Source organism: Callorhinchus milii, unplaced genomic scaffold (assembly GCF_018977255.1).
Source record: "Callorhinchus milii isolate IMCB2004 unplaced genomic scaffold, IMCB_Cmil_1.0 Scaffold18, whole genome shotgun sequence".
In the NCBI taxonomy this organism is placed as follows: domain Eukaryota; kingdom Metazoa; phylum Chordata; class Chondrichthyes; order Chimaeriformes; family Callorhinchidae; genus Callorhinchus; species Callorhinchus milii.
In genome coordinates this window covers 9,889,938-9,917,700 of record NW_024704759.1, presented here as the reverse complement: position 1 = coordinate 9,917,700, position 27,763 = coordinate 9,889,938, and the positions used below count along the sequence as shown (strand labels likewise).

Genomic DNA, 27,763 nt, shown 5'->3' with positions numbered 1-27,763 from the left:
TGAAGATTCAACCCATCTCAAGTCTAGCCAACACACTTATGGAAGTAGTTACTGAGATGGTGCCATAGGCAAGCATTTTTTAGAAAAAAATTAACACAAGGGACAAATATACATGCACAAAGCCAGTTAGAGATAGCGATCAATATATTGTAAGTTAGTACAATTGAGGAATCTTTTAGTCACAAACTCTTCCACACCAGTGAATTTGAACTTTGCACGCTATCAGCTATGGTTGATAATAATAATAATCCGCGCATTTGATATAGCGTCTTATCAGGTCATCAAAACCTCTCAAAGCGCTTCACGGAATATATTGTAAAACGGATTGACTGTGTACTTTGAGGGCAAAACACGGCAGCCAATTGCAAAGTGTCCCACGAGCAATTGTAGATTGAGTGGGTGACCAAATTTTTTTTGTGGGAGGTGGGGTGGGTGGGTACTCAAACCCGGGTCCTTGTGCTTTTTGGTTTTCAGCAGCAACAATTTTTTCTAATTCCTGTAACTGTTATTTGATTTCACAAAATACCTCTTTTAGTATCTGAAACAGAGATTTCAGAGGTTTTGAAATCCAGTGCTAATCCACTGACAGGTACTTTGCATTGAAGCAAGCAAAGAGATAATGGTTTCAATGGGTTTCAATTTCCCTTCAGAAAAGTCCCACACATTGCCTCATTTCACCTTGGTCACCACACAGCTTCAGTTTGGTATTTCTGGAAACATTTAATATTTGAATAGTTTAAAATGTAGAGATTCCCACTGAAGTCTCACAGTAGTCCTGTGAAACATCTCTACATTTTTTTTAAGATAAGTTTGAGTACTACATTTCGCCCACAAGTGAATTCACTTTAGAGTATATTCTGTTAAGTGCTTTGAGACGTCTCAAAGATGTGATAAGGTGCTGTATCAAATGCAAGGATTATTATTATTATGGTTCGCTGAGATCTATCCTGGACAATATACTAGCTAAGGTAGTTAATAGTTTATTGTTTTTTTCTAAATACTCTTTTTCGTATATTAGAACAGTGAGTGTATCTGATTAATACCAACCTTAATAGATGTGAACAGAATTATTAATAATAATTACCCTGGATATAATAATACCCTGGATATAATAATTGTAATAACTCCTTGCATTTGATATGGTGCTTTATTACATTATCAAAACAATTGTAAAGTTTGTATTTTGTAAAAGAACAGCCAATTTGCACTCAGAAATACCCCACAAACAGCCATGAAGTAAATGGCAAATTGTATCTGGGGGCCTGTTGGTCAGAACACTGACTACTGGTGAAACTTCTTTCTCTTTCAAAATAGTGCCATGGGATCTTTAAGATAATAATAATAATAATCCTTGCGTTTGACATAGCGCTTTTCACGTCTTCTAGACGTCTCAAAGTGCTTCACAGAATATACTGTAAAGTGAATTGATTGTATACTTGTGGTACACCTAAACAGACAGATAGGGGCTTCGTTTAGTGAAAGATAGCATCTCTGATGATACAGCACTTCCACACCACTGCACTGAAGTTTCAGGCTGGACTAAGAGCCCAATATCCCAACTTGGTGCTGAAACCAACAATCTTCTGACTCAAAGCCAAAAGTGCTACAAACTAAACCACACTGACACCCATGGTTCATCACTTATCCTAAAGAAGTTAAGTACAAAGGTCCTGTTTGCTATTTAGATTCCTCACTAGGTAAATTATTTATGAATGGTTCAATTCAGTGTGAACAGATTACTGCACACGCCACTGTCATTCAGAAATATCTATCACTGATTGCTGAACAGTAAGGCAACAATGAATTATCAAGTTAACGATTACCGTCAGGAACATCAAACATCAACAAATATGTTCCATATTGAGTATACTGGAAGATCAACGCGCATAAAGTTATTCCAATAGTGTGGGCCTTTGAAACCTGAGTTTAACAGCGATTTAAAGTGGTTTCTACATCAAATCAACGTCACAATGGTAATAAAACTCAAATATTAGGGTTACCACTCCTGAAACGACTTGCAGGAGGTGATATCAGAATCAATCAATGCAGTCAAACTTTTTACTGCAGCTGATTCCAAAGAGGCATTCAAGACTTAAAAAAAGGCAATGTTTAAACGGTTCAAAATTTAGAAAGGATCCATTGGGCATTCTTTAAAGTTCTTAATGTTTCTAGCGAGCTGCTCTTATTCCACGTTGTTTAATGATATAAAAAATTAGCTGGGTTAGCGATAATTACTGACACTTTGCTGCACAATACTCCTCAATCCAATGCAAGAGCAATGCAGACAGAGCAGGAAATATATATCCAGTTTCACGCTCTGAATAGTTTGCCAACTGAAATGCCCTTGTTCATCTCTTGGTGAATGAGGTAGTTCCAGTAGCAGACTCTGCAAGTTCTAACAGTTTAGAACGCTGTACTTTTAAGCATATCCCCAGTTCTGAGTTAAACCGTGCAGCCTACCATTTTTAGAAGACACTGGCTCTGATCCAACCATAACAAAGGCTCCACTAAATTGAAAGCCAGCAGTAATCCAGGGATTCCCTTCAGATTGAGTCACTGAGCTGGAGGTCCAATGGCCTGCAATTCACGAGGTCCGATGAGGCACCCTATAAGGTTAATTTTCAGTGCCTACTATATTCATTGCTGCTTCCAGAAATATACTGGAGTACAATAATTAGATTCCCTATTAATTTGCTGGATGTGTCTCAAAACTGACTTTTTTTCACCAGGGATCCATACTGAAATATCAATATATGTTGTCCAGCAGATAATTTAAAGCATTCCTGAAGTCAACTAAAATGATGTGATTTTGATGCTTCACTCCTCTATTATGTAAAAACTCTTAAGACATTCCCCTTTGATCGAAATTTACTACAGCATTTCACGGTGTCCAGAATTTGGCAATTTTTTAAAGTTCAGTTTTAACTTTGAAGCCAGTTTTCTGTAGTTCTTAAAAGAACTGGCAGAAATCCGGGCCTTCAAAATTAAAGCCTGCATTGAAGAATTTGACACATTCTGGGCACTCTAAAATGATACGTTACAGTAGAGTAAATCAAGACCCAGTTGGAAATTCTACCTGAAAGATTATGAATATGTAAACTGCCATTTAGTATGAAATATGGGTTGCCATACTTTTAGTTTTCATCCGATTACTGATTTGCAAGTCACGTGTTGAAAGTGGGTGTTTTCACATTTACACTCAACTTCATCTTTGGCTAACTTACGTTAGTTCTGCAGGCATTGTGGAGCCCTGTAGCTCAGTGGTGAGAGCACTCGCCTCGCAAGCGAGAGACCTGGGTTTGATTCGAGGCAGGGTGAAATGTTGGCAAAATTCCTTATTCTAAGCACCTCTGTTTACCTCGCAGTGAGTAGGAACCTGGCTGTTAGTCGACTGGTGGATTGCTTTTCTGGGGGATTTAATTCCTTAAAACAAAATAAATAAATTGGTCACTTCAATCCACAATTGTTTGTGGGACTGCCACGTTTTCCCCACAAAATATATAGTCAATTCACTTTACAATATATTCTGTGAAGCGCTTTGAGACGCATCGAAGATGTGATAAAGTGCTATATCAATGCAAGGATTATTATTATTATTATTGAAATGTTAGTCTACCTGACAAACTTGCGCGGAATTCCTGTGGGTTGACTGGTTCATTAATGACTAGCTTCATGAGGAAATTTGACACCTCTTAAAAAGGGTTGTAAAGCTGGTCCCTGTGAAGGTTCTGTCTGAGTGATATTCTTAGCATTAAAAAAGAATAGTCCTGAGATACACATCAGCTACACAGCAAAACTAAATGATTAATTCGCCGAGATAAACAGATGCCTATGTCTATGGGTGACTCGAAATGTTGATAAATATACAAATCTTGACGGACATCTTATTCTTTACTGGTCTGTAAACTGACCTGGGGGGAAAGGGTGGGGGCTGTAATGGGATTTTCCCATTATGAGATCCCTTTGCCAAGGTTGGTAAATTTACAGACAAGATCAGATGCACTAACCCTCCAAGGTCTGTAAATTTACCAATAATCATCCCTACAGGTTTTTGGCTCCGTGGATTTGTCTGCTGCTGAATTCAAATGAGCTCAGGATTCTTCAATCTCCAGGCTGCCTAGTTCGATGGCATATTAGGGAACAAAAAATTTCCAGTTCAGTCATATGACAACTTTCAAAAATTTTGGAAATGAATTTGCCATTAGCTCAGCATCAAACAACAAATCATTTATTAAAACTGACTTCAATGCGATTTTTTTTAAACAAAATTGGTTTCTGGCTGAATTATTCCGATCACCCGTCTGTCTTATCTTTCTGTTCCAGTTTTCTACTTTAAATTCTCAAGTGACATTGGCGGAAGTTTAACTAAGTCCACAAAGATTTATTTTCTCAAGTTTGAGATTAAAAGATTTCCTCCCCCCACCCCCCACCCCTCCCCGCACACACCTACCACCTCCTTCCCCCTCCTGCAGCTTCTCTTGCGGCTTTAGTTAGGAAACATTATTTTCGTGGATGTGGAATATATTCATCTGTGTAATACGGTAGCCAGAGGACAAAACTATGCTAGTTTCAGACTTGAAGACCACAAAATAAAACTAAATTAAAGTGACAAGCAAAGCATGGGCAGGGATGGGTAGAATTCTAACACGGCACACATGGAGCAAACATCTTGAAAACAAATTTCAGCACTGAGAAAGTAATATCACTTGAACAAAAAATAAGCTTCAGCAACTCATAATCGGGTCATCAACCTCAAAATCCCCAATCAGCAATTGCCTCCAATTCTATTTGAACTTAGTTTCATGAAGCAAATTCACACACTTGAGACAAAATACTCTGTAGCACTGACATTTCCCCCCCGTGGATGCAACATTTAGATTTCCAAATGATATGCTAACTCTACCAAACTTCCAAAGTGAGTTTTGCTGTATTGATTATCATTTTTTTAAAAAAAGTGAATTTGTAATTTTGATAAACATTTTCCAGTTAACAGAAACACTGCATCTGATGACTGCTTATGCAGCCAGTGACCACAGTAAACATCTCCTAAGCTATGTTATGTAATACTTTGCTCAATAACTTCTCAACTTCACTGCAGGCTGCAGACTTCAAAGATTATACCAGTCCAGATCTTTTACAAAGTGATTGGGAGAAAGTCTACATTTACTCTATGTTGCATTTTAGAGCATCCAGACTTAAATACAGTCTTAATTTTAAAGCTGGTTTTCTGCAAGATCTTTTAAGAAACTGTAGAAATTTGCTCTTCAAAGATCAGTTCAAATTCCAAATGACAAATTCTGACATGCTCTGAAATGCTATATGGAGAAATCTAGATCCAAGTGGAATTTCTCCCCAGTGTCTTATACGAATTTGGCCTGAGAGCTCTACTGTTAAACTACCAATTTTATTAGAAAGTCCTATTTTGGGGGAAGGGGGCATCCCAGCCTGATGACTAAGCCTGATGACTTAGTAAGTGAAACCAATGGTTGGTGCTTTGCACCATATGTATCACAAATGCTCCAGGTTCAATCCCTGGTCTGTGCTGAGTTAGCTTAGTATGAACACTGCAATTAGCCTCAGTACCCTGCGTTAGGAAGGAGGAAAATTAATTGGGGTTCCTGCTTTTGATCACTATTAGTTATATAGACACAGGGTGCAGTTTGACTTGGCTGTTGTGTACCCTTGGTTGAATGGCCTGCTGACATTCATTGTCTAGGCTTCTTGGGCTAGCCACCAGATGGCTTGAGGCGTTCAATGGAGCCATATCTCAGTATGAAACAACAGCTTAAGAAGGGGAGGAAATTAGAAAAATTTAGACAAAAAAACCCTCATTAATATTGTAACATAATAAAATACCCAGCAGTTGGTGAAAGTTGAATAAATTTTGTTATGAAATATCAAGAAAATAACCTGTCGGATTTTATTTTTTTAGAAGAAAATGTCAAAACAGTCATGTATTGAGGGGAATAGAATAGATTTCTGCACTTACATTGGTGGCAGTCCACAGACATCCAACATTCAGCTAAGAGTAGAGCTTACATTTATAATAGTTTTACTTTCACAATAAAAGCAAAGTGAACATTATAATCGACAGAGTGTTTTTTTTGGAAATAGGAATATAATGCCCAAAAAGTTCGTCTTTGTTATTGAGAATTAAAAAAATCTGCTTCTAATAATAATAAAATATTGGTATTTCTTAGAGCTTTAATCAAAGCAGCTACATAAAGACGATCAGTGGGAATCATAAAATTAATTACATAAAGATTTCATTACTTGCTGCGGAATAGGGAATACCAGAAGACTGTGCCAATTTTTAACACGACTGATTTACACCTTTCCATTTATGCAGAAGATCAGAGTTCTACATCACTTTGTTTTTTGAAAAAAAAACTTCATAAAAATACAAGAAGCCAAACTTCTTCAAAGGTAAACTATAAACCAGAGTCCCACTGCCATCTCAGCCCCATACTAAGACAACAGGCAGTGAAAGCTTGCCAGAAGTGGTTGCCCACATTAATTAAACTTTAAAAGCTCTAAAGTTCCAGATTGTTTCTGTTAGCGGGGAAACCATCCAAAAATCTTTTCACAACTTCATTTTTCACAGATTGTGTTTATGTTTTTGATTCCTAATTTAACTCTTTGATGGACCCAGGATGATTGCAATTAATCTAGATTTATGCAAAATGCCTACAGGATGTCAATTTTACACTGTTGATTCATCCACAAAAAAGTTATAAGTTCACAAAAAGCTGTTTCAAGAAGTGAAAGCTTTTCCTTGAAACACAAATTTAAACCTATTCTGTAAATCTAGAAATAGATTGCTAGGGAATAGAATTATATAATAATAGTCCTTGCATTTGATCTAGCACCTTATCACGTCGTCGAGACGTTTCAAAGCGCTTCACAGGATATATTGTAAATTTAACTGTGTATTTTGTCGGGGAAAAGCAAACAAAAAAACACAGTGGAATGGAGAAAGTACCAACCAGATGGCTTCACAGGAAAATAGGCTTTCATTAAGGAAGACTCTCAGAGCCAGAGTGGGAGAGGAGCACAGTAGTAATCTATTAGACTTTAACAGGGTACATGGGCATATGGAAGCAATCAACTGAGTAAAGCCTTTCCCAGAATAACCTAGATAAATGGAATTTGTTCAGAGAAGACTTCTATTACGATAGTGAATGATATGCTGCCAACTGCAATTTATCAGAAAAGGTAGAAGATCCAAGTGGAAGATGCAGGGCACACATGTTAGTAACCGAGATGATATGGCACGGGAAATGGATGGATTCATTATCGTTCCCAAAGTACTGCTACACAACAATAAAAGGGAAAAATATCTACAGATTTGAGCTGTCTTGGAAGATTAGAGAATAAAATCATTACAGAGTGGATGCTGCTGCTATTTGGAAGAGTGGAGGACTAGAGTCTGAGTAGAATTGGAATAGAAACAATTTTTGTATTGTTTCAATTCCGAAACCATTTATTTGTGGCCTCCGTTCAAGGAGAGGGTCCAAATTTAAAGGAGTGAACCAGCAGAGTGTGTGTGTGTGTGCTTTTTTAAATAAGTGGAAGAACCAGTAAGACGTGTATCCACAAGACAGCTGCACATACACCTGACAGAAACCAAGGGTCTGATGAAAATAAAAGAATCGCAAATATGAATTGCAGTCCTGCAGAAGCCATTTCCTTCATTCTCCACTGGGCCTCTCCTGAAATAACCCAATCTAAGACTATAAATTATATGGTCGTCCTCTAACATCTTGTATCCTGAACGATCTATTTGAGTGATTGAACGTAAATGTTAAAGGCTAAGTGCAATTTGTCTCCTACTCTTTAACAGTTCTTTTCTAGCCAGCCTGGCTTATCAGCAGAACTTGGAAGGGCAGGGAATCTTCCCACTCAGCTACCGTTAACCCTACAAGCTAAAGTCCCTAATGGGTAGGGTGGTCCTAGCTGAAGCAGCAGGACAGCTTGCCAGGCTTTGCTCTCAATGGCAAGCTATGCAGTTTTAGCTGGTTAGACTCCAGCAGTAGCCCATTGCACTATGGGGTCCCCAAGCCTTGTTTTTTGCCGACCTGCACCTGATACATTCCCGAAATTGGGTAAGCAGGATGCTTCCTTCCAGGGAGAGAGTGCGCATTCCATCCCAGCAATCTATCTCTGTAATTTCCATGTATAGGTAGGAATAATGGTTCTCAGTTTGGTTTGGATACTCTTAAGCATGGTGGCGGGTTTACGCGTGTGTCAGACACCCAGCTTACAGTGCAGTTGCCTTTCATGCAGAAAAATACGATTGGTCATTTATGCTAACTTTACTTTTTCTAGTCTCCCCAATTATGAATCTGGGCTCATCACAAATGAATAATCACAAGTCCAGAAGCACAATTTATGAATGCTGAATGCCAGCATTTAAATAACTAACAAGAGTGCATGAAAAACTTATAACATGCCTTTCAATCAGTAAGAATGGTTTATATATATTTCTGAAGCGTTCATGAAGTTTTACACCAATATAATTTCAGTTCTGGAGTAAGGTAGATTAATGAACACTTTTCTTTTAAATTTACACATACGTTGAAGTTTGCACTCAACAAAGTGAAACCTTCAGGTGGGGAATGCTACAGGTCTTTCTTCCACTTTTGCAGCTCAACATCAAATGATCTCTGACCAGTTTCAGTAATCACCAGATCAGTTTTGATAAAGAATGATCCTTTGAGAATACCAACCCCCCCTCCTCCCATCACAGCATCAAGTTGTTTTTTTTAAATGAGCTGGCCACTGCTACCCTTCCCTTCAACCTACTCTAGTCATTAATTACCCTCTGGTAATAAAGAAAAACTTCTTGGCGTCTGTCCCAAAATTCCCCTTTGCCACTCTAAACTTATGTCCTCTTGTTCCATTATCTTGGTGCGTCCAAAAGTATTGATCAGCGTTTACTCTTTTGAACCCATTTAAAATGGATACCTCTATGAGGTCCCCTTGCGTCGCCTTTTCTCAAGACTGAAGAGTCCTAGCTAGTTTAATAGTTTTTCATTCCACTCGCACTGGGAATCATCTTTATTGCTCTCCTCAGCCCTGTCTCTTGGGGCAGGACAGTTCCCTTGTATCGCAATGAACAGAACTGTATCCAGTAGTACTCTAGGTGCACCTTGACCGGAGCGTTGTATGAGCCGAGAATGACATCAGGGAATCTAAAGTCGACTGGTTTAGCAGTGTAGCGCAGCATCCTGCTGGCTTTGTTTATTGTTGCCTCATATTTTGACATAAAAAGAGAAGCAACTAATACCACAAGATCTCTTTCAGCTTCCCCCTCGGCAAGTTCCATCCCATCCAATGGAGGACTTGTGTTTGCTATTCTTACTTCCTATGCGTAGTATTTATCTGTATAAAATTATAAGGTGGAACTTTCCCTTGAATTTCAATTTCCTTGAGACTTCAATTTCAATTTCCAAGACATGAAAGAGGGTAACGGGCTTACCTCACTGGTGATAGGTAAAAAATTCTAAGTGGAAATGTTGGTTGATGACTTGTTTAATACAAGTTTAAGCCTAATGTGTGCTTCACACTAGACTGACTTCTCACTCAGAGAGTCCAGAGGACTAGAATAATATAACACCACACCGTTGCAGTCCATCTGCTCCTCTAGCCTGTGACCAAGCAACATATTGAAGCAATTCAAGGTCAGCTTTGCACTTCAAGAGATCTCTATAATGTCCAACATGGATAGACCAACTGCTAAGTATTGGGTCCTAAATTGCTGAATGTTATATCTCTAGATGATAGAATGTCATCCCTCACTTTAATAACATTCCATACACAACAAGGATAGACAGATTGAGAACAGCAGTTGTTTTTTCCAACGTTACCAACAGCACAAATTTTCATTTGGATTTAGAAATAGTGTGACTTACCATGAGTCTTCTCTGTAAATAAGACCTTAGACTCTGGCGTGAAGTTTTGACCATTCAGGATCATCTGTTGTCCGCCCATAACTAAACAGCTGTCAATGTTGTGCTTCTCCACCATTGGCAGTTCGTGTGCTGATCTCTGAGCTGCAGCCAGAAAGCAAGAGAGAATAAAATAGGTTAAAGCAACCACAAGCTTGTAATTTAAAGAGCATGCAAAGCAGTTTTTAAATGTTCGGGTCAGTTGTTTAGATTCTGTGCCTGGAGAATCAAAGGTTCAATCGCATTGTGCCTGATCAATCAAGTTAAGTAACTTTAATCCCTTCATGTGCATCCTCACCTACAGTTGTCAGGCACTCTGCTCATACTATACCTGAGAGGTTATTGGTTTAACTATTTCAAAAACACTGAAAACTTTGAAGAATGTTCCCCAATTTTCTATCCTAACAAGAACGATTCAAGCAACAGTTACAGCTATTGTTGCACAAAGTCTAAATTCACTATTTCCATATACTTGTGCTAATCATGTTTGAACAAAAGTATGGCAATGAATATATTTTTAATATGTAAACAGTGCAATTATCCTTCCCTTGCCCTCCTCCAGGTGATCTGTCAAACTCCTGACTTATGTTTAATTTTCCATTTCAGTAATGTGCTTCAATCAGTTCAGGTAATCAGGCTAGTCTAGACAATAACAGAAACTCAAAATAGGAAAAGGAGCATCTGTTTCATGATCCCAAAATAATGTGCTTGGATGAATGAAGTCTACAGAACTGTAAACATTGCGCTTAAATAGAATAGAGTTGACAGTTCATTCAAGACTATTTCAGCAAAAGACATTTTCTATGGAAGACAGATTGGAAAATACAAACAGAGTTTGCCTCATGTTACAGCTAGATTTGACTACACATTGCCTCTCAAGGAGCACTTATAATGAAACATAATATTTATTGCTACTACAAAAGACCACATGTTGAGCTCCTGCTTACTTCAACTTTTTGTTAGGAAGTTGGGTTAACTGTTATGATACTCTATATCTGAGTAGGAACCCATCACATGTACTTCTGTAAGTGTTAGAAAAGTTCCTCTTGTGTGACAACACTGTTGCTTAAACGCAAAGTGAGAAACATCTAGACAATTGAACATGGGTTTCACAAGGAGAAGTGAGATTCTACTCCTTCCCTAAGATGCTTTAACATCTTCAACTGAGATTTTATTCTGGTTGAATAATGTCAAAGGGGATAGTCTGATAGCTTCTATTCATTCTCTTATGTTGGATTAGCTAAATGTTGTGTGTTCACCATGTTTTACTGCAGTATTGGAGGAAAGCACCTCTGCACATAATATTAAAACAGCAGCCATGTGTTCTCCAATGCTCACATGATATTTCATGATGCTTAATACTGGGAGGTAGAAAGATCATACCTCAGGTGTAAAAGAACCTACACATGGTCTGACGGTCTCAAAACACTATTCCTGTAAACGTTCTTCCCATTGGGAATGATTAATTTAATTACAACAAAGAGTTTTCGCTCTTGCATTTAAATTTAAAAAGTTGATGAAATGCAGGTGTCCATGTTACAGTGGTGTTATGAAAAGCTATGCTGCTCCACATCTATCTCCCTCGCCCTCTCTATCTCACCAATAGAATCTACCCGGCTCTCTGGATATCTGCCCCCAAATCTCCATGGTACGTGCTCCCACCCTCTTTGAAAACCCTCCAAAAGAACTAACGTCTTTGATCGTAACTTCAATTAATACCTGCAACCCCCTCCGCTTCGCTCAGTACACCATGACTATAAAGTGCTTCAAGACATTATGAAAGACAACATGAAAGATAATAATAATCCTTGCATTTGATATAGGGCTTTTCACGTCTTCTAGACGTCTCAAAGCGCTTCAAAGAATATACTGTAAAGTGAATTGACTGTATATTTGTGGGCAAAACTTGGCAGCCAATTGCGCACAGCAATGTGCAGTGTCCCATAAACCGTTGTGGATTGAAGCGAATAATTTATTTATTTATTCTTCCTTGAGGGATTATTATCAGGCGTGTGGAGTAAGGAAACTTGCTCAAGGTATCGTCCTGCCAGGAATCAAACCCAGGTCTGTCGCTTGCGATGTCTTACGTAAGATATGACATGAGTTAAAGTTGCTGCATTGAATAGACATTTGAATTCAAGCTCAAGGAAAACTTACAGCATTCGATGGGATTGGAAGCAGCCTGGAGCGAGACGAACATGCCATTGGGTTGAGGAATGTGTACGCGGAAGACCAGCCTCACTCTGGTGTTCTTTCTGCCAATGTCAGTCTCCCCTTTCCTCAGTTCGATGTCTGCGTTTCTCAGCTTGAGGATACCAGCACAGTCAATGCTGTCAAAGAAAGAAGTACAAGGAATAATAGTGGGAAATGGTGCCCAACTTACTAAAATCGTTGCTTTTTTTTCAGTATTAATCTTAAAAGTATAATCCACCTGGATAAATCCTAGTATCTCAAGCAAGATTGGCTAAAGTCCAAAAAAGTTTTTTTTTTGGTTGATAGCTTTACACTGACAGAAAAGTATTCATGTGGCAGATTAACATGCGTGCACTGTGCGTGACCTTCCCTTACTCAAATACATCTTATTGAACCGATTGGCGATGGAAGTGAGAAGAGATACTTCACATTCAACTGATCTCGCCTTGTTTCATTCATCCTCAATGCGAGCAGGTAATACATGCTCGACAGTGGACACAATGACAAGCTGTGTTGATTAAACCGGCTAAGCTCCAGCAGCACACCAACAAGCACTCTGGAGTCCTCAGAGTGGCTCCCTGCATTCGTGGGCCTAATATTCTCCACAATTAGGTTAGCAGTTGCACCCTCCTGGGAGCAAATGCACATTCATATGTGGAACTTTGCCTGGTTTGAATTCTCTTAGGCACAGTTATGGGTTTGGGCATGGATCAGAAATCAGCTGACACAAACGTTTCCTTCTAAAGCAAGTTATATAAAAATAACATTGAGAATAAATAGAGTGGGCAAGAACATAAAGTGAGCTACTTCAACATAGACTCCATGGTTCAGTCAACAGGAAGTGTGCTTACCACACAGCAATTAAAACCAACTGTGGGGTTTTCCTAGGGTACGGTGTCCTACCTAGAGTAATTAATGCGTTGTTCAATCATGCTAGTACACGCTGCATTCTGAGTTTATAATCATGTTGTAATAGGAAATGCATTTCTTCGAGGTCTGACCTGAGTTAATGGAGCTCATCTTTCCCTCATATGATTGCACGAAGTAACCATTAATCTCTTCTCTATAACTTCTACCTTGAGGTGCACACAAATACATTTCACAGACGGATGGATGTGGGAGTCTGGAGAAAAGACAGAAGGCCCTGAGGACATCAGCTAATCCAAGATGTGTCCATTGTTTGACCCCAGTGTTAAACACCACAAAAAACTTTATGATTTCTCCAGAATTAGACTGTAGATTAACATTGCGACACAACACAGGATATGGACTCGATTGTTTTCAATTTTTTTCTGCTACATTGAGATTAGATTCTGATGTCTGTCTCAGTTTTTTTTAAAATTCCCATCAGAAGAATATAAACAACAACAAAATTACATTTATAGAGTGCCTTTCACATCGGGAGGACATCCCAAGGAGCTGGAACATGTGGTTGCCACGATGTGAAATAATGGACAGTAGAATTAGGTGAAGGCAGATCTCAGTTACCAGGTTTGAATTTTATCCAAATGCAAACACTTTGTTGGGAAAATTCTATTCGATGAAAATTAACCCATAAACCCAAATCTTATATTTGCAGCTTTAGATAGATAGTTGGGAGTTGAGGGATATGGAGGAAAAATCAGGTAAATGGGATTAAGACACATGCCACATCATAATAAAATATAGAAATGCAGCAGTCAGTTTGCATGCAGCAATGTCCCACAAACAACTGTCGGAGAGAATGACCAATTATATTTTGGGGGATTGTTGGCCAGGACACTTGGAGAAACTCCCTTTTCTTTTTGAATGCTGGCTTTGGATCTTTAACATCTACCTGAACTGCAGACGGGTCCTCGGTTTAACATCTCATCCGAGGCATGGTACCTCCAACAATGCAGCATCTCCAGTATTGCATTTGAGTGTTAGTTTAGACAATGTGATTTCAAGTCCCACATAAGAACATAAGAAATGCTAGACAAAAAACGACCAAGGTCCATCTAGTTCTCCTTCCACCTTCCTGGCGGTTGCATGCATATATGTCCCAAACTACCTATGTACTATATCCCATAATCCCATATTTCGTAAAAGAAAATGATCTAATCTGTGTTTGAAAGTATCAACACTTCCTGCTTCAACCGTTTCTCCAGCGAGCCTGCTCCACAGGATCACTATTCCTGACGTGGGGCTTGAACTCACAACCTTTTGATTCAGGCGAGAGCGCTACTGATCCAGGCTGACACACAAGTAAAACAGAACAGAACATCTGCCATTCCATCATCTCCACTATTTAGCTGAGTATTCCATGAGGACAGCACTCCTCATTCATCACTTACAAGAAAAGCTCACAGAGATCGACTGGTGTAGCACAACCGCCAGAAAAATAGCCTGTCGAACCCAAACCTTTTGAAGATCTTAACGATGTCGCAAAAATAGCATTTAAACCCAGAAACATTTACTGACTTAACTGATCTCAGACTAAAATAGATTTCAATTAATTAAAGAAAAACATACATAGATTAGTATCTCTATTGCAATTTTTTTCTTCTTTGATCTTACTTTGCTGAAATCTGCTTCGCGGCTCACACATCCTGACTGTGCAGAAATTACTGAGTTTCCATGTCAAACACTCAGTGGGATCAGTTCAGGATTTGCAGTTGTTTTTCTTCTCTTTTCTTGAGTTTTTTAAAAAAAAATCTAAGTTAAACTGTGGAAAAGGCTGACTGAGGAGATCACAAGAAACATAGCTGTGAATGTGATACAGCAGCCTCAAATGGGGAAATGAAAGGCAGCTTTCACTGGGAATGGAGTATGAAGCATGTTAAACCTCACACAAGAAAACAGCCTGAGAAAAGACAGCTCGGCATATCAGGCCTCCTCCCCAAAAAAGTGCAGAGTTACACCAACTCATTGTTTTTTTCCAAATATAACAACAACTGCTATACAATGCCTTTCATGTCAGGAGGACATCCCAGTCAGGGATCCGTATACCCGAGTTGATGGTTGGTGGCAGGAGGGGTGGAGGGCGGGGGAGGCTAGGGGTAAGAGAGTGACCAAAGGTACGGTCGAAGAGGAAATATACTTCATACTCTGAGGAGATGAATTAGCCAAAACAAAAGCTTATTCGGAAAAATCAAGCAGGTAAATTCCTATCTTGCCACCTTTTGCAGTCTTCTGATCTGACGAACACTTGAGTTGAGGATCACTTGCTTAATACTTCAAAGCCATTCATACATGCTATAGAGGAACCTGATTGTAACACGGTTGGATGGATCATGTCACTGAGCGTGATACAAGTGAAGCAATAAAAAAAGGGACACTTTCTGGTTTATCGGGTCACTTTCTGCACTCCACACATACATGCTATGCACAAGATGTGAATATCGCATTTTAATGGGAAAAACTATGCAAGAATTGTAATGTTCTGTCATGAGTACACAGACCAGTTGCTTAAATTATCACTCTACTCCACCCTTCCCACTTCCACTTCAATGCCATTGTCTTTATTGTTCTTTTTCTTAACCAGTTGCAATCTGCGGGTCTACTTGATACAACTACTGCAGCAGAAAAGACATGATTCAGAATGCAACAGCAGCCGGACATGGACTGTCACCCTACAGGAATCAATGCCCCACAATCATTGGTTTGTAAAACTTCTTAAAATGAATCACTGTCAAATTGGAAATGAATTTCTCTTTTCTTCTTTCTGTTCACTCTATGTCACTATATTCAGTGCACAAAAGGGGACTTTGGCCTGAAAGTCCTTTGGTTCAAGGAAAAGTTCAGGTTATTTGTTGATCTACGAACACTGATATTTAATCAATGTAACTTGACTGTATCCTTTTGCTCAAATGCCTTTCCCTTTGGTAACCGTTTGCCAAGCTCAGCGGATGGGTTACACATACTGTGTGGTTTCTTTGATTAGTCATTGCAAGTGATGCAACCTAGTCATTTGGGAATATGTCTGCTCTTAACAGACATTCTTTCACAAGATTACTTCACTTATGTCTGCACACAAAAAAAATATACAGCCATAAGGAAAGGTGAGGTGGTGACTGGGTGCAAGGGGAAGACAGTTGCAATCCTTTACATAAGAGAACAGTGTTCCACTTCCCAGACAGTACTGAGGTAGTAATCAGTGTGTGAGAAGGAAAAGGGCTGCTCATGTAAGCATTCGAACGCCATCCCTTAAACCTCGCTCAAGTTACACAGAAATATTTCTGACCGCACATCCTTTCAGCTCTTTTACCTGACGAGAACTGTCCACAGCCAAAAATAACCTAATTTCATTTCGATTCAGAAAAAGCTCTTATTTCAAGGCCACTTTCCCTCTTAATCAAACAAAATTCCAGTAACATTCTCAAAAATTAAGATCGCTGGCACAAGCCAATTTTCCTTGAAAACCAGAGCGAATTTTGGAGCTGCTGATTTTTAATTTTGAGAATATTTTTCTCAAAATCAATACAACCTAAATCTTAAAATAACAGAGTTTTTATTTTCTATGGGGTGGGGGTGGGGTGGGGCAAACCATTTGGCAGAACAGGTCCAGGTGAGTCATGTTAGACCCTCAGTGGATTCCATTAGGACTCCTCCAGTCAGTCACTGCTGACGAAACTGAAATGCTAGAATCTTGCCCTCGGTACCTCCTCACTGAATACGTTGAGCATTTAGGATTTCCTCAACTCCATCACAGGATACAGTCAACCGAATTGCATTGACGTGATAGGATGAGACCTTGGCGCTAACACAATCTGGGGTCATTTCTGCTTGATGCTACCAACTTTTCTCCAGTTTTCTGGAAGTATTTTCACTTACGTGGTGCAGGTTTGGATTTTAGATGCGTTGTGAATTTTAACTCTATTGTTGAGGCCTTGCAATCGGGATGCTAAAAACAGAAAGAGATCGAGCACTTTGTACCCTTGAGACTGGCTGCAGTTTAACGACAAGTTTAAAGGCAAGCAGCCTTGGTGCCACGTTGCTGTGTTGTGGCTGTATTGGGTTGCAACTCATTGGCCTGCGTTCTTGCTGACAAAGCTAAAGCCCTCTACAGTGCCACAAAGCGCTTTAATTAAAGGGATTTTAATCCTTTTGACTGTCTAAAATAGCATTTGTAATCATAGCATTTTGGCATTAATAACAAAGGCAATCTAAAAATCTCTTCCTCTACAGTCCACCCTTCTCAAAATCTGCCACTTGGCAACTGCTCTGCAGTCCTCAGCTGCAAAAGCTCGATACAGGCAATTCCAGGCAGAATAAATCAAACGCTTCAATTTGCCAATTTAAGAAGAAAACCAACATTTACAATGTTTTTAGCCATCTTTCATCTTAACTCAATTTCTCTGCTAATTTGGACTCCCATTCAGTCTTAGCGAACCGTTTTGAGACATTCTCCCCATTTGAAAGGTGCATACATTTTTGACATTGCTCATGCAACCTAGGATTCAACTTCTATTTGGAGAGGACAGTAATTAACCTGCGCATTTCAATCGTGAAAACCCCAAAAACTGCTGCTTAGCTTTTTTTTAAATTGGTGAATATAAAAGAGTTCATCAGCTGAATGCTCCTGAAAGTCAAAGCTGCTCCAAGTTCTATTACTGCAATTGTGGGCAACAGGTCCGGAAATGGCCAATTCAAAGCCACTGTTCACACCATAGGATAAGCAATTACAAATTGCATTACCTTGGGCGTGGAAAACTAACAGTCTGTAATTTTATTAACGCTTGCAAAAAGGTCCCAACCTGTTCAGCCTGTGCTAACTGGATTTGATTGTAGATTTTCTCATACATAGAAGGCAGTAAAAGAGCATTTTAAAAACAACTTGTGCTTATAAACCACCCTTTATGTGAAATAATGTTTTAAAGAACGTCACAACAAGAGTGGAAAGTGCTATAAATAATCCATAGCTAATATTATTTTGCTATTTAGTATGATAAAAAAAGTACAAAATTGCTCAGAAACTATGCTGCAGTAATGCTGGTAGCTTAACGTGAGAGCAGATGAATTGCAAGTCATTTAATTCTGACTTCAGGTCAAAGGCAGTGGTACTAACAAAATGATTTATTCTGTTTGCAGGCCACTATCTAGAGTAGCTTTCATTTAACACACATACCTCAGTCATCCCACTGTGGACAATCAAACTGACCAAGACTATAGATGTGCTTCCAAATTAACCACTCAGCTAGTTTGAAGCCAATTGTTGGCTACCAGCATTTCATCAATTAATCCATTAATCAAAAAAAATCCATTATTGGGATGCAGTGGGAGCTAAGAACTTAATCTCTAATCACAGTCCATGTAAACAGTTATTCTCATTAGCAACCACAATGCTTTGCACACTCCTTGCGTAATGTGAAAAAGTATCAGGCAAATCTGCATGAGCCCAGATTTTACAACAACAACAACATTACATTTGTATAGCGCCTTTCAAGTCAGGAGGAAGTCCCAAGGCGCTGGACACACAGAGTTAGGACCTGAGCTGGGATTAGCGTCAGATTGAAGAGAAGCCTGACTCCAGGATCTGGATTCTAGCGATTTGGCTCTGAATCGGGAATCCTGTCTGGCTCGGCGATCTGACAGATTTCAGTTGGACCTCAAACAGACTCCACAGCAGTCCTCAGCAATTCCTTCACCGTTGAGAGTCTGCCACTGATAGTAATTGACACTTCAAAACACGAGCCAAAGGGAGTTTCATTATTCCTCAGCTTTTTGATGCTGTGTTTGTACTCACTGGAGAAGGAGAGACTTTTCCTCCAGGAGTTTGAGCAATGTGAAACACAGAGCTGATTTGTACTTCCCGCTTCACATTACACTTGGTATTAAAGAGCTGAAATATGAGTTCAGCATTCTAGTACAACCATCTCTATAACATTAAAATTGTCCCTTGAATGTCCTTGGGTTTTCCACTGGGCAACACAAGGTACTTAAGATTTGGAGATTGAAACACAATACAGTGTAGCAGAAGATCAACCTCAGGAGAAGACCCATTGCTATACCAGTGTGTATGCTGTCATTTCCTTATTCTTTCTCTGACTGAGTTTACCAATGAAGGGCCTGAAATGCTTCGTGGTTTTGGCCTTAAGTGGGAAAATGGCACAAAATTCTTAAATTTGGTCCTAATTTGAAAGCCGGGCTGCAAAATTGAAGCTTTTGGTTTTCTGGGGTCCATTTTGGATAGTTTTGTATATTCTTACCAGTAACCAGACTGGAACTGGCCAAACCCATTTCATGTTGGGACTTAGATGATCATCAGAAGCAGGAGGCAAGAAATATTGATCCAACCTGTGGCACACTGATACCCATCTATTTGGTGGCACACCAATGAATTTATACTCTTTCAAAGCAACACATTCTGATATAGTGAACAAAGTTTTCTTACATTGCTTTCATGTTGTTCTCTGGCAGGAGTGGAATCTCTAACACCTTGGTGTTTCCGCAGATTTTCTCATAGCTGGTGGTTGAAACGGTTTTCCCGGTGATACGGTGGACTTGATAGAAGGCGTGTGGTCGTAGTAGCCGGTCGTCTGCTGTTCCAATAAAAATCTGCAGGCTGAGAGGCTTGTTGTCCACATAACCGTGGAGCTGGCGAGAAACAAGACAACATATATTGAGGCTCTCGACGAACATTAAATCATTTTGGAATACTTCTCATGAGGGTCAGGAAAGACCACAAGAACTTTGAATCACAGTTTAATAAGCACTCCCAAGCTCATTATTGCTTTTAAAACAACAGGACCGCAGCTGAGGCAGTGAATTGAGTGCAACGCTTTTGTTTTGAAGAAGGGAAAAAAATGTCATTGTGATGCAGCAATGCCTGTTTGAAGGTGGATTTGTGTGGATATTGGGTAAAGAAAAGATCAGGCTCGGCTGTGATACATGTGTTTGAAAGCGAGAGCGTGACTGAAGTTTAATCAGCGCAAACTCTCTAGCAAGAACCCCTCCGAAAATCATGAGGCAGTACCCCATATACTCCTGTAAATCGTTAGTGATAACAAGCAGCAGTATCACGCATATCATATTTCTGAGTTATTGCTGTCATGAGATGCTAGGCATTGAAACTGTAATTTTACATTGGAGAGTGTACAGTAATCTTGTTTAATAAAGATTCAGACGCAGTTTTGCTCTCTAATACTTTCAAATCTGGTCTGAAATAGCAGTAATCATTCACTTTCCAATGTTACTACTGGAAGATGTCTTTCAAAGAGGCTTTTGATAAGGCCCTCATCTAAACTGCCTCACCCCTGCCTCTTTTCACTGCAGACTTGAATGTGTTTCTGAGATGCAGTAATATTTCAGGGCTGTTTGTAGGGTATTGTTGTGCACAAATTAGCTGCCACATTTGCCTGAAAACTGAGCAATGACATCCCGTGAAGCACTTTGAGACAGCTCCAGGATGTGAAAGATGCTATATCAAATGCACATATTATCATTTTATTTTTATACCGAGATCAACAAATGGTCCATTAGTGCAATTGAATCACCTGGCATCTGATCTCCACAACTCCATTGTTGTTAAAACTAGCAAAACACAGTTCTTGATTTTCGGGCCAAGATCGCGAAGTCACAGACTAGAGATAGTTTGCCTTGCTATGGTTTTGTTTTTATCAAATGTGGCACACAAACAAATAAAAATGCTTTGATTACCAATGTGTTAGGGTAGCACGAGCAATGGGACAACATAATGCAAATCTTTTACAAACGCCCTGTGTTTATTTTTATCTGCTGCCGCCCTATTCTGTTCCTCCCAAGGGGACTACAGCGCTGAGCAAACAACAAATGCAAGATGTTTTTAGAACACAGCTTAAAATCACATGGTGCATGACTCTTGATTAATTGCATCGTTGAATAACTGGCCACGACACCAGGCACTCAGCTTGATGAAAGCACCAGTGTCCTCTGAGATTTCAAGTTCAATAGCTGAACAACGTTACCTCTGTACTTTTTTTTATTTTTAAAGTAAAGTATCCTGAGTTCCAGATTCAAACATTTATATAAACCTCAAGTAGAATAGAAGCCAAAGTAAAGCAAAGAGCTTTGTTTGGAGCACGATATCAAACTGTATAGTTTATTCCGTCTTTACAGACAAATACAAAATTAACACAATGATTTGATTATATCCTCCCATAAACCTGGCCACTTTGGTGGTCAGTGATGCTATCTCGGTAACATTGAACTAGTTAATTGGTTCAACATTTTCCAAGTGTTCAATCCCCAAAACGTCTTGAGGGTTTGTAGGGAACAGAAGATCACAGAAAAGTGCTGAATACAAACTTCTTCCAATACAAATATCTTTGTATTCCAATATCTTTACAACACAAAATTATTGACCTGATTCCTTCGTCGTGGCCTCTGCCACCCATTCCAGCTGTCGTTACCAGGAAGGTTATGATAAGACGCCTTTCATGTCGGGAGGACTTCTCAAAGCACTTTGCAGGAGTTACTGTGCAGTGTGGGGACTGTGCGTTTTACGGGTGAACAGCTGCAACAGTCACCATAGTTGTACAGATACGCCACCATCCAAGTGGGAAAGTCATAGACTTTTACATTCAGTTTACACTTGGGATTCCAATGAAGTGGGGTTTATAGTATCCGTGACTATTCATAAACTTCTTAGCACCGTAACTTTTTTTAAAAAAAAACATATCAAGGCAGATTTACCAGTAGATGTTGGACATTCAATTTCAGTATTTAATAGATATTTAAAAAAGGTCTGCCCAGGGAGGGGTAGAAAGTCTGTTGATACTGGCAGGCTTCTTCTGTTTCACTTTGTTGTTTTTGCTGCTTATATAAGGCATGCTATACATGAGATTGTACAGTACTCATATACACATACCTTTTGCATTGTTGGTTCTAAATAAAGGGTGACAAAAGTCACGGCAATAAGTAGCATTGGGGACATCAAACCCTAGTTTTGCGCTAATGGTGGCAGCTGTGGGTATAGCAGAAAGGCTAATTTCTGACATCATGCGTCAAGGGATATCCGTTCGATAAAAGATCAGTGTGGCACGAACATCTGAACTCAATGAAAGGTATGTTTAAGTCACCTTTAGTACTGTGCCAACAATAACTTTCTTGCTTAAGAAAATCTTATTCCAAGTTTTTCCCGAAATTAGAAAAATCCAAGAATAATATTCTCCAGTTTCGTCTCTCACTCCAGCTTTTCATGAAACAAGTTGAAACGTTTACTTTCTTTTTCCTGAATGTTTTAAGAGGAGACATTAGAATGAAAAAAGAAAATGGAATGAGGAATGTCTGGTGCTGATGATCTTCCATGTTCTCCCCCCCCCCCCACTACACACCCTCCCCAAACAAGTCAAACTACCATCTTCTCATTAATAATAATAATATCTTCTCATTACAGCATTAAGCTCTTCCTTAAATGAGTCCAGTGTGTGGACTCAACCACCCTGCCTGGCAGCCCATTCAGTTAATTACCCCATGATTATTCCCTTCCTATTTTACTGCGATTTTAACCATCTCCCCTCCTTCCGCCCACAGCTCACACCCCACACCTCCATCTTGAGTCTAAACCCTGGAGTGCCCAGCACCTTGGGACATTCTCCCGATATGAAAGGCACTGTATAAATATAAATTTGTATTGTATTGTGTTAAGGAATACTTGCTGAGGTCTGTCCTGAGATTCAAAACCCTGAACCTGCACCCTCTTGTTCTGCTGCTTTGGAATATCTATAATAATCCTTATGTATGATAGGACTTCTTTCACATTGGGAGGGTTTTGTTGTAAAACCACAATGCAGGATTTGTTATAAAGTCCAGCAGCTGTGTATTTTGTACCTAAACGTGTTTCTCCAGTCCTATTTTCTTAATCCCATTTATATAGCTCCTATAATGTCTCTACCAAGTCATCTGTTTTGAAGGCCTAGTTTATCAAATTGTTCCTCACAGCTCATCTGTTTAAAACTAGGGATCATCCTCATTCACCCACAAAATATACAGTCAGTTCACTTTACAGTATATCCTATGAAGCAATTTGAGATGTCTCGAAGACATGATAAGGCTCTAAAGCAAATTGCAAGGATTATTTTATTATTTATTTGTTGCTTTCCTTGGCACTACCTCCAGAGTCAAGGCAGCCTTTCCTTCTCTCTTATGTCATGGTGAACAGGACTGTACGTAGCACTCAAGGTGAGGCCTGACCAGAGCACTGTATGGTAAACTGCAATGTCTGTATGGACATTGGATCAAAAATGGAACAAGCCTGGCTGTGGTGACTCTCAGGGATAAAACTTCCAATGACGCACGGAGAATGTCGGAGGAGCTGGACAGCTGCCACCATACCTCTAACATGAGTCACTGTCTTCAGAAGAAGGAAGATGACAGAAGAGAAAATATATTCAGTGTTGTAATTCTACAGATTATGTTTGTCAATGTCATGCAAAGGAAATGGATGCATGTGAAACAGGAAGCTCAGCCCTTACAGCGTTAAACGTCCTGGACAATTTGTTCAATTGGAGATCAAATGACAAAAGATTTTCCACTTTCTGGGTAACTCGCTTTTCCTACAAATGGCATCGGTAAAGTTTTCCAACGTAATGCAAACTGCAGCACCAAGGCTGCCCAATCTCGCAGATTCTGTCACTTAGATGGGCTACAACATCAAACGGGCTCACACAGCCACCGCAATAAAGGGCAGAGGCAGAAAAACGAGTCATGAAAAGGACAACCAAAAGGCAACATCTTTCCTTTTTCTAAGAAAGCTTACAGTGGGCCAGTTACCTTTCATAAGGAACTCCAGAATAAAAAGAATGCTCAGGGTTCTCACAACATGAACAACCAGACATTTCAGCTTGAAGGGGTGGGTGTTTGTGGACACAATTCGATTTTTGCCTGTTATCTTGCCAAAACTCACTGCTGCATCTCACCCATCCGGGTGTGTGTGGAACCTTAACCAAAAAGGAAAAAGGGGTGTGGGGGGAAAGACACTGAAAGACCTGCTCATCTGTGTTATAAATTTATCTGGAAACAAACACCTTCAGGGTATTATGGAGGGCAGGGAGGGTAGGGGTAAGAGGGTGACCAAAGGCACGGTCAAAGAGGCGGGTCTTGAGATGGGTCTTGAAGGAAGCAAGGGAGGGGGCGAAGTGGAGGGACTATGGGCTGGGGTTCCAGAGGGTGGGGGTAGAGAGGCTGAAGGCCTGCCTGCCAATGGTGGGGTAGGCAAGGCAGGGGATGTGAAGCAGGCCGGAGCCCACTGTGCGGAGGGAGCAGACAGGTTGGTAGGGGTTTAGGAGGTCACAGTAGGGAGGAGCAAAGCCGTGGAGGACTTTGAAGGTGAGGAACAGGATCTTGAACTGTAAACCCCAAACATTGTTCGTAACCACAGGTATGGTATGGTCTACCAAGCAGGTCTGGTGGTGTCAAGAGGATTTAAATAACCAAGATCAGAAAGCTAAAAAGGTCTGAATCTGAGACCATGTTCACAACCCAAACTACAGCAGTAAAATTGGTCGTCCTGTGTGGCATCCATTTCCTTTAGCAATGAGAGACAACTGATACAATGGGATGACATAGGCAAGGAAATGCCTCTTGATGTACAGTCACAAAATCTGTCAGTAGATCTGGGCTCTTTATGGGCAATTTGCCCATCAGGTGTATTTTTTAATATTCTCCCATCCTAGGTGTTCACCACAACATTGAATGTGCCATGCTTCCTGCTTACCACAGACTACCCTTCTTTTTATACACTGTGTGGTTAGTGAATGAATAATAATAATCCTTTCATTTGTTACAGCACCTTTCACATCGGGAAGACATCACAAAGCACTTCACAGAAGCTGCTGCGAAGTCTAGTGACAGTAATGTAGGCAAATGCGGCAGCCAATTTGCATATAGTAATGCCCCAGAAAATTCCTCATGATCTTGAACTTTAAGTCAGTGGGCAACATTAAGACTAAGAACACGAAACATTTCAGGCGTATGGATGTTACACGCGGGACTTTCTTTTACCCTGAGGTTTTACATCACGATTGTGTTTCATAAATTTCCCAGTGGTGAGTACCCAGAAAAGGTGCCTAAATCTCTAACTGTTCGAACAGTGACTGCTGATTCCGAAATGAAATGGTGTGGTCACCAGACCAGACTCTTAGTGGGTTCATTTAATATTCGGTGGCCAACCACAGAAGCGAAAGGCAGCAATCAAATAAAGCTTCTTTTTTGATACCAAAAGCAACAGGACAAGGATGCCCAGGTTCAGGGACGTGAAGGCCAATTTCAACATCTGCTATTAGTGTTTCGCCTAATCCATCATGGGAGCTACGTTTTAATGACAGCATTTTATAATAATAATGGAAAAACGGTCACTACACTTGATACCTAAGGACTTGGGAAATGCTACAACACATTCAATGTGATAAAACACTAATAATTAAACTTAGCACTTTCTATCTTAATATTAAGATTTGCATACACTTATTAAGTTAGAGCTGCCAGTATGGTTTTTGTTAGAAAAAAAATCATACACAAGATCACAAAGAGATCCGCCTAAACAATTTCCGTTTTCGTTGCAGACATGCTTAGTTTTATCTTAGTTCCTCCCACCGCTCCAGTAAGCTGTGCAACGACAAACACACTACCTGCACTTCATATTGCTATCAGGAAATGCAATATCCTCTAAGCCTCCCCCAATCTCTGACTGAGGTTCCTCAGACATGTTAGGTCATGATCAAATCAATGCTTTGCTCCTGAAATGGCTTCTCCAAAAAAAATGAACTCATTTCACTGTCAAATGAGATTCTCGTAAGCGTGATGGTGGGCTTTAGTTCCTCAAAAAAACAAAGACTGCATTGTTCGAGTCAGGTGCACCCGTGCATTTTGTTTGCAAAGTGTGTTGTGTGTGCTACCCAGACACACAAAATAGAGGAAGAAACATCGAGGTTAAAGAAAAAAACCACAGATCACAGTCAAAGGATGTGAACAGCTCATGTTGAGGCCACAGTAGAAAAAAACAGACAAGAGCAGCCAAATACTATGTGAAAGTATGTGGGAGACAGGCTACAGACGTACAAGTCTCCATTTGAAAGAGAAACGGTTTGAAGAACTTCATATTTCAGTGTTTGCAATAGTGTCAGAGCGAGTCATGGATTTCTTTAGTGAATTTTAAAACAGTCCCCGAGTTTTCAAGAGGTTTGGGGAGGATCACAGCGCAGAGAGTAATTAACGACTGGAACAGGTTGTCAAGAAGGACACTGGACTCATTTAAAAGCATATAGTTTGATGCTGTGATGAGACGTATTCACCATCGTTGTGGTAAAATGGGCTGTGGGAACTTCTTCGTTTAAATCCATCCGGTGATCTTGTGAGAGACCCCGAGCAGAACTAAAACATTATTTTTCTCTTAGAACTTTCCCTCCCAGTCCTATTTAAATTTTTTTAAATGTTATTTCGCTCACCAACTCTACCAAGTCACCCAATCACAGCCAGGCCAGGCACAAGGAAGCTACTATTGATCTCAGCAGCTCTGGGTTTAGAAGAAAGATAAGCCAGAGCTCTGGCTTTTAATCACTGCCCAGTGATCCCTCATGGAATGTCAAGAGAGGATAGAATTGGGTTCAATTATGGTCAAATATCCTGTCAAGATTACCCTGTTCTGGCAGCTTGAGAGAAATGCTTGAAGGCAACTGGTATCCAAGCACGAGTTATAATAATCCTCGCATTTGATATAGCGCCTTATCACCTTGTCGAGCGCTTCACAAGATATACTGTAAAGAGGTGTATTTTATGGATGAAAATGGCAGCTAATTTGCACACAGCAACGTTCCACAAACAACCTTGGAGTGATTGAGTGAGTGTTTGAGTGAGGAGAGGTATGCGTGCACTTGTACATAACACTGTGGTTTTATACAAAAGAAAATGAGCGTTATGCTTAAATATGTTACCTGGACAACAGGGTGACACCCTGAGGGAGATTTGACTGCCCCTCGACTGCCTTCGGTTTCGTAGTGAGCCCGATGATGTGGCTTAGGTTGGACTTCAATCTCGAGTTCGTACTGTCCTGACTGACACGGCAGCTGCCATTCCAGGGGAGGAAGGGAAGCGATGCTGCATGAGAATAAAAGGAAGGGGAGATAGGTTTGTTTAATTGCTTGTAATTTTACGTTACTTTATCAACATAATTAATATACAGAGGTGCTTAAAAAACATTGGCCTCAAGAATAAATAAGTGTCTCAACCAGTGATTGTGAACTTCCGAAATTCTTTCATGAGCAGAAAAGACCATGCTAAACTTTAAACAGCAAACATTTGTGAAAGAATTGCCCTCGTGCCCTTTGAGCAGACGAAAATGTCAAATGGTAGAAAAGCACAGGATAAAGCCTTGCATTTGCTCAGCTGTTCCCAGCATCCAAATACAAGTATCTGGATCGGACTCGACCTTCTCTTCAATCTGTTTTAGAATTCTCTTACATAATAACAAGAGGATAATTTTAAACCGATAAATTATAGTAATGATACCGTTTCTTTAGAGCACTATATCACACAGTGCAACAGTGTAGAACTGCACCGCAAGATCGGTCAGGAAGAAGAAGGCCCTTTGGCTTGTTTAATCTCATTCTTCAAGATTCACCAGTCTACCGTCTTCCCACCTGAGTATCAAGCGTCACTTGTACTCAGCGGAATAAACAGGAATT

The 27,763-nt window shown here is 39.9% G+C and overlaps 1 protein-coding gene across 3 annotated transcripts in view; it reads right to left on the bottom strand.

Moving 5' to 3' along the window:
* The window catches only part of nfatc2a (nuclear factor of activated T cells 2a), a 72,394-nt gene that overhangs the window by 30,434 nt on the left and 14,197 nt on the right, over positions 1 to 27,763 (bottom strand). For all 3 annotated transcript variants that reach the window (XM_042341859.1, XM_007911960.2, XM_007911952.2), the window contains exons 3-6: positions 27,014 to 27,176; positions 19,498 to 19,700; positions 12,108 to 12,280; positions 9,915 to 10,055 (exon numbers count right to left, since the gene is read on the bottom strand). In XM_042341859.1, the coding sequence (XP_042197793.1) occupies positions 9,915 to 10,055; positions 12,108 to 12,280; positions 19,498 to 19,700; positions 27,014 to 27,176 (680 nt within the window). The remainder of the gene's footprint in view (positions 1 to 9,914; positions 10,056 to 12,107; positions 12,281 to 19,497; positions 19,701 to 27,013; positions 27,177 to 27,763) is intronic.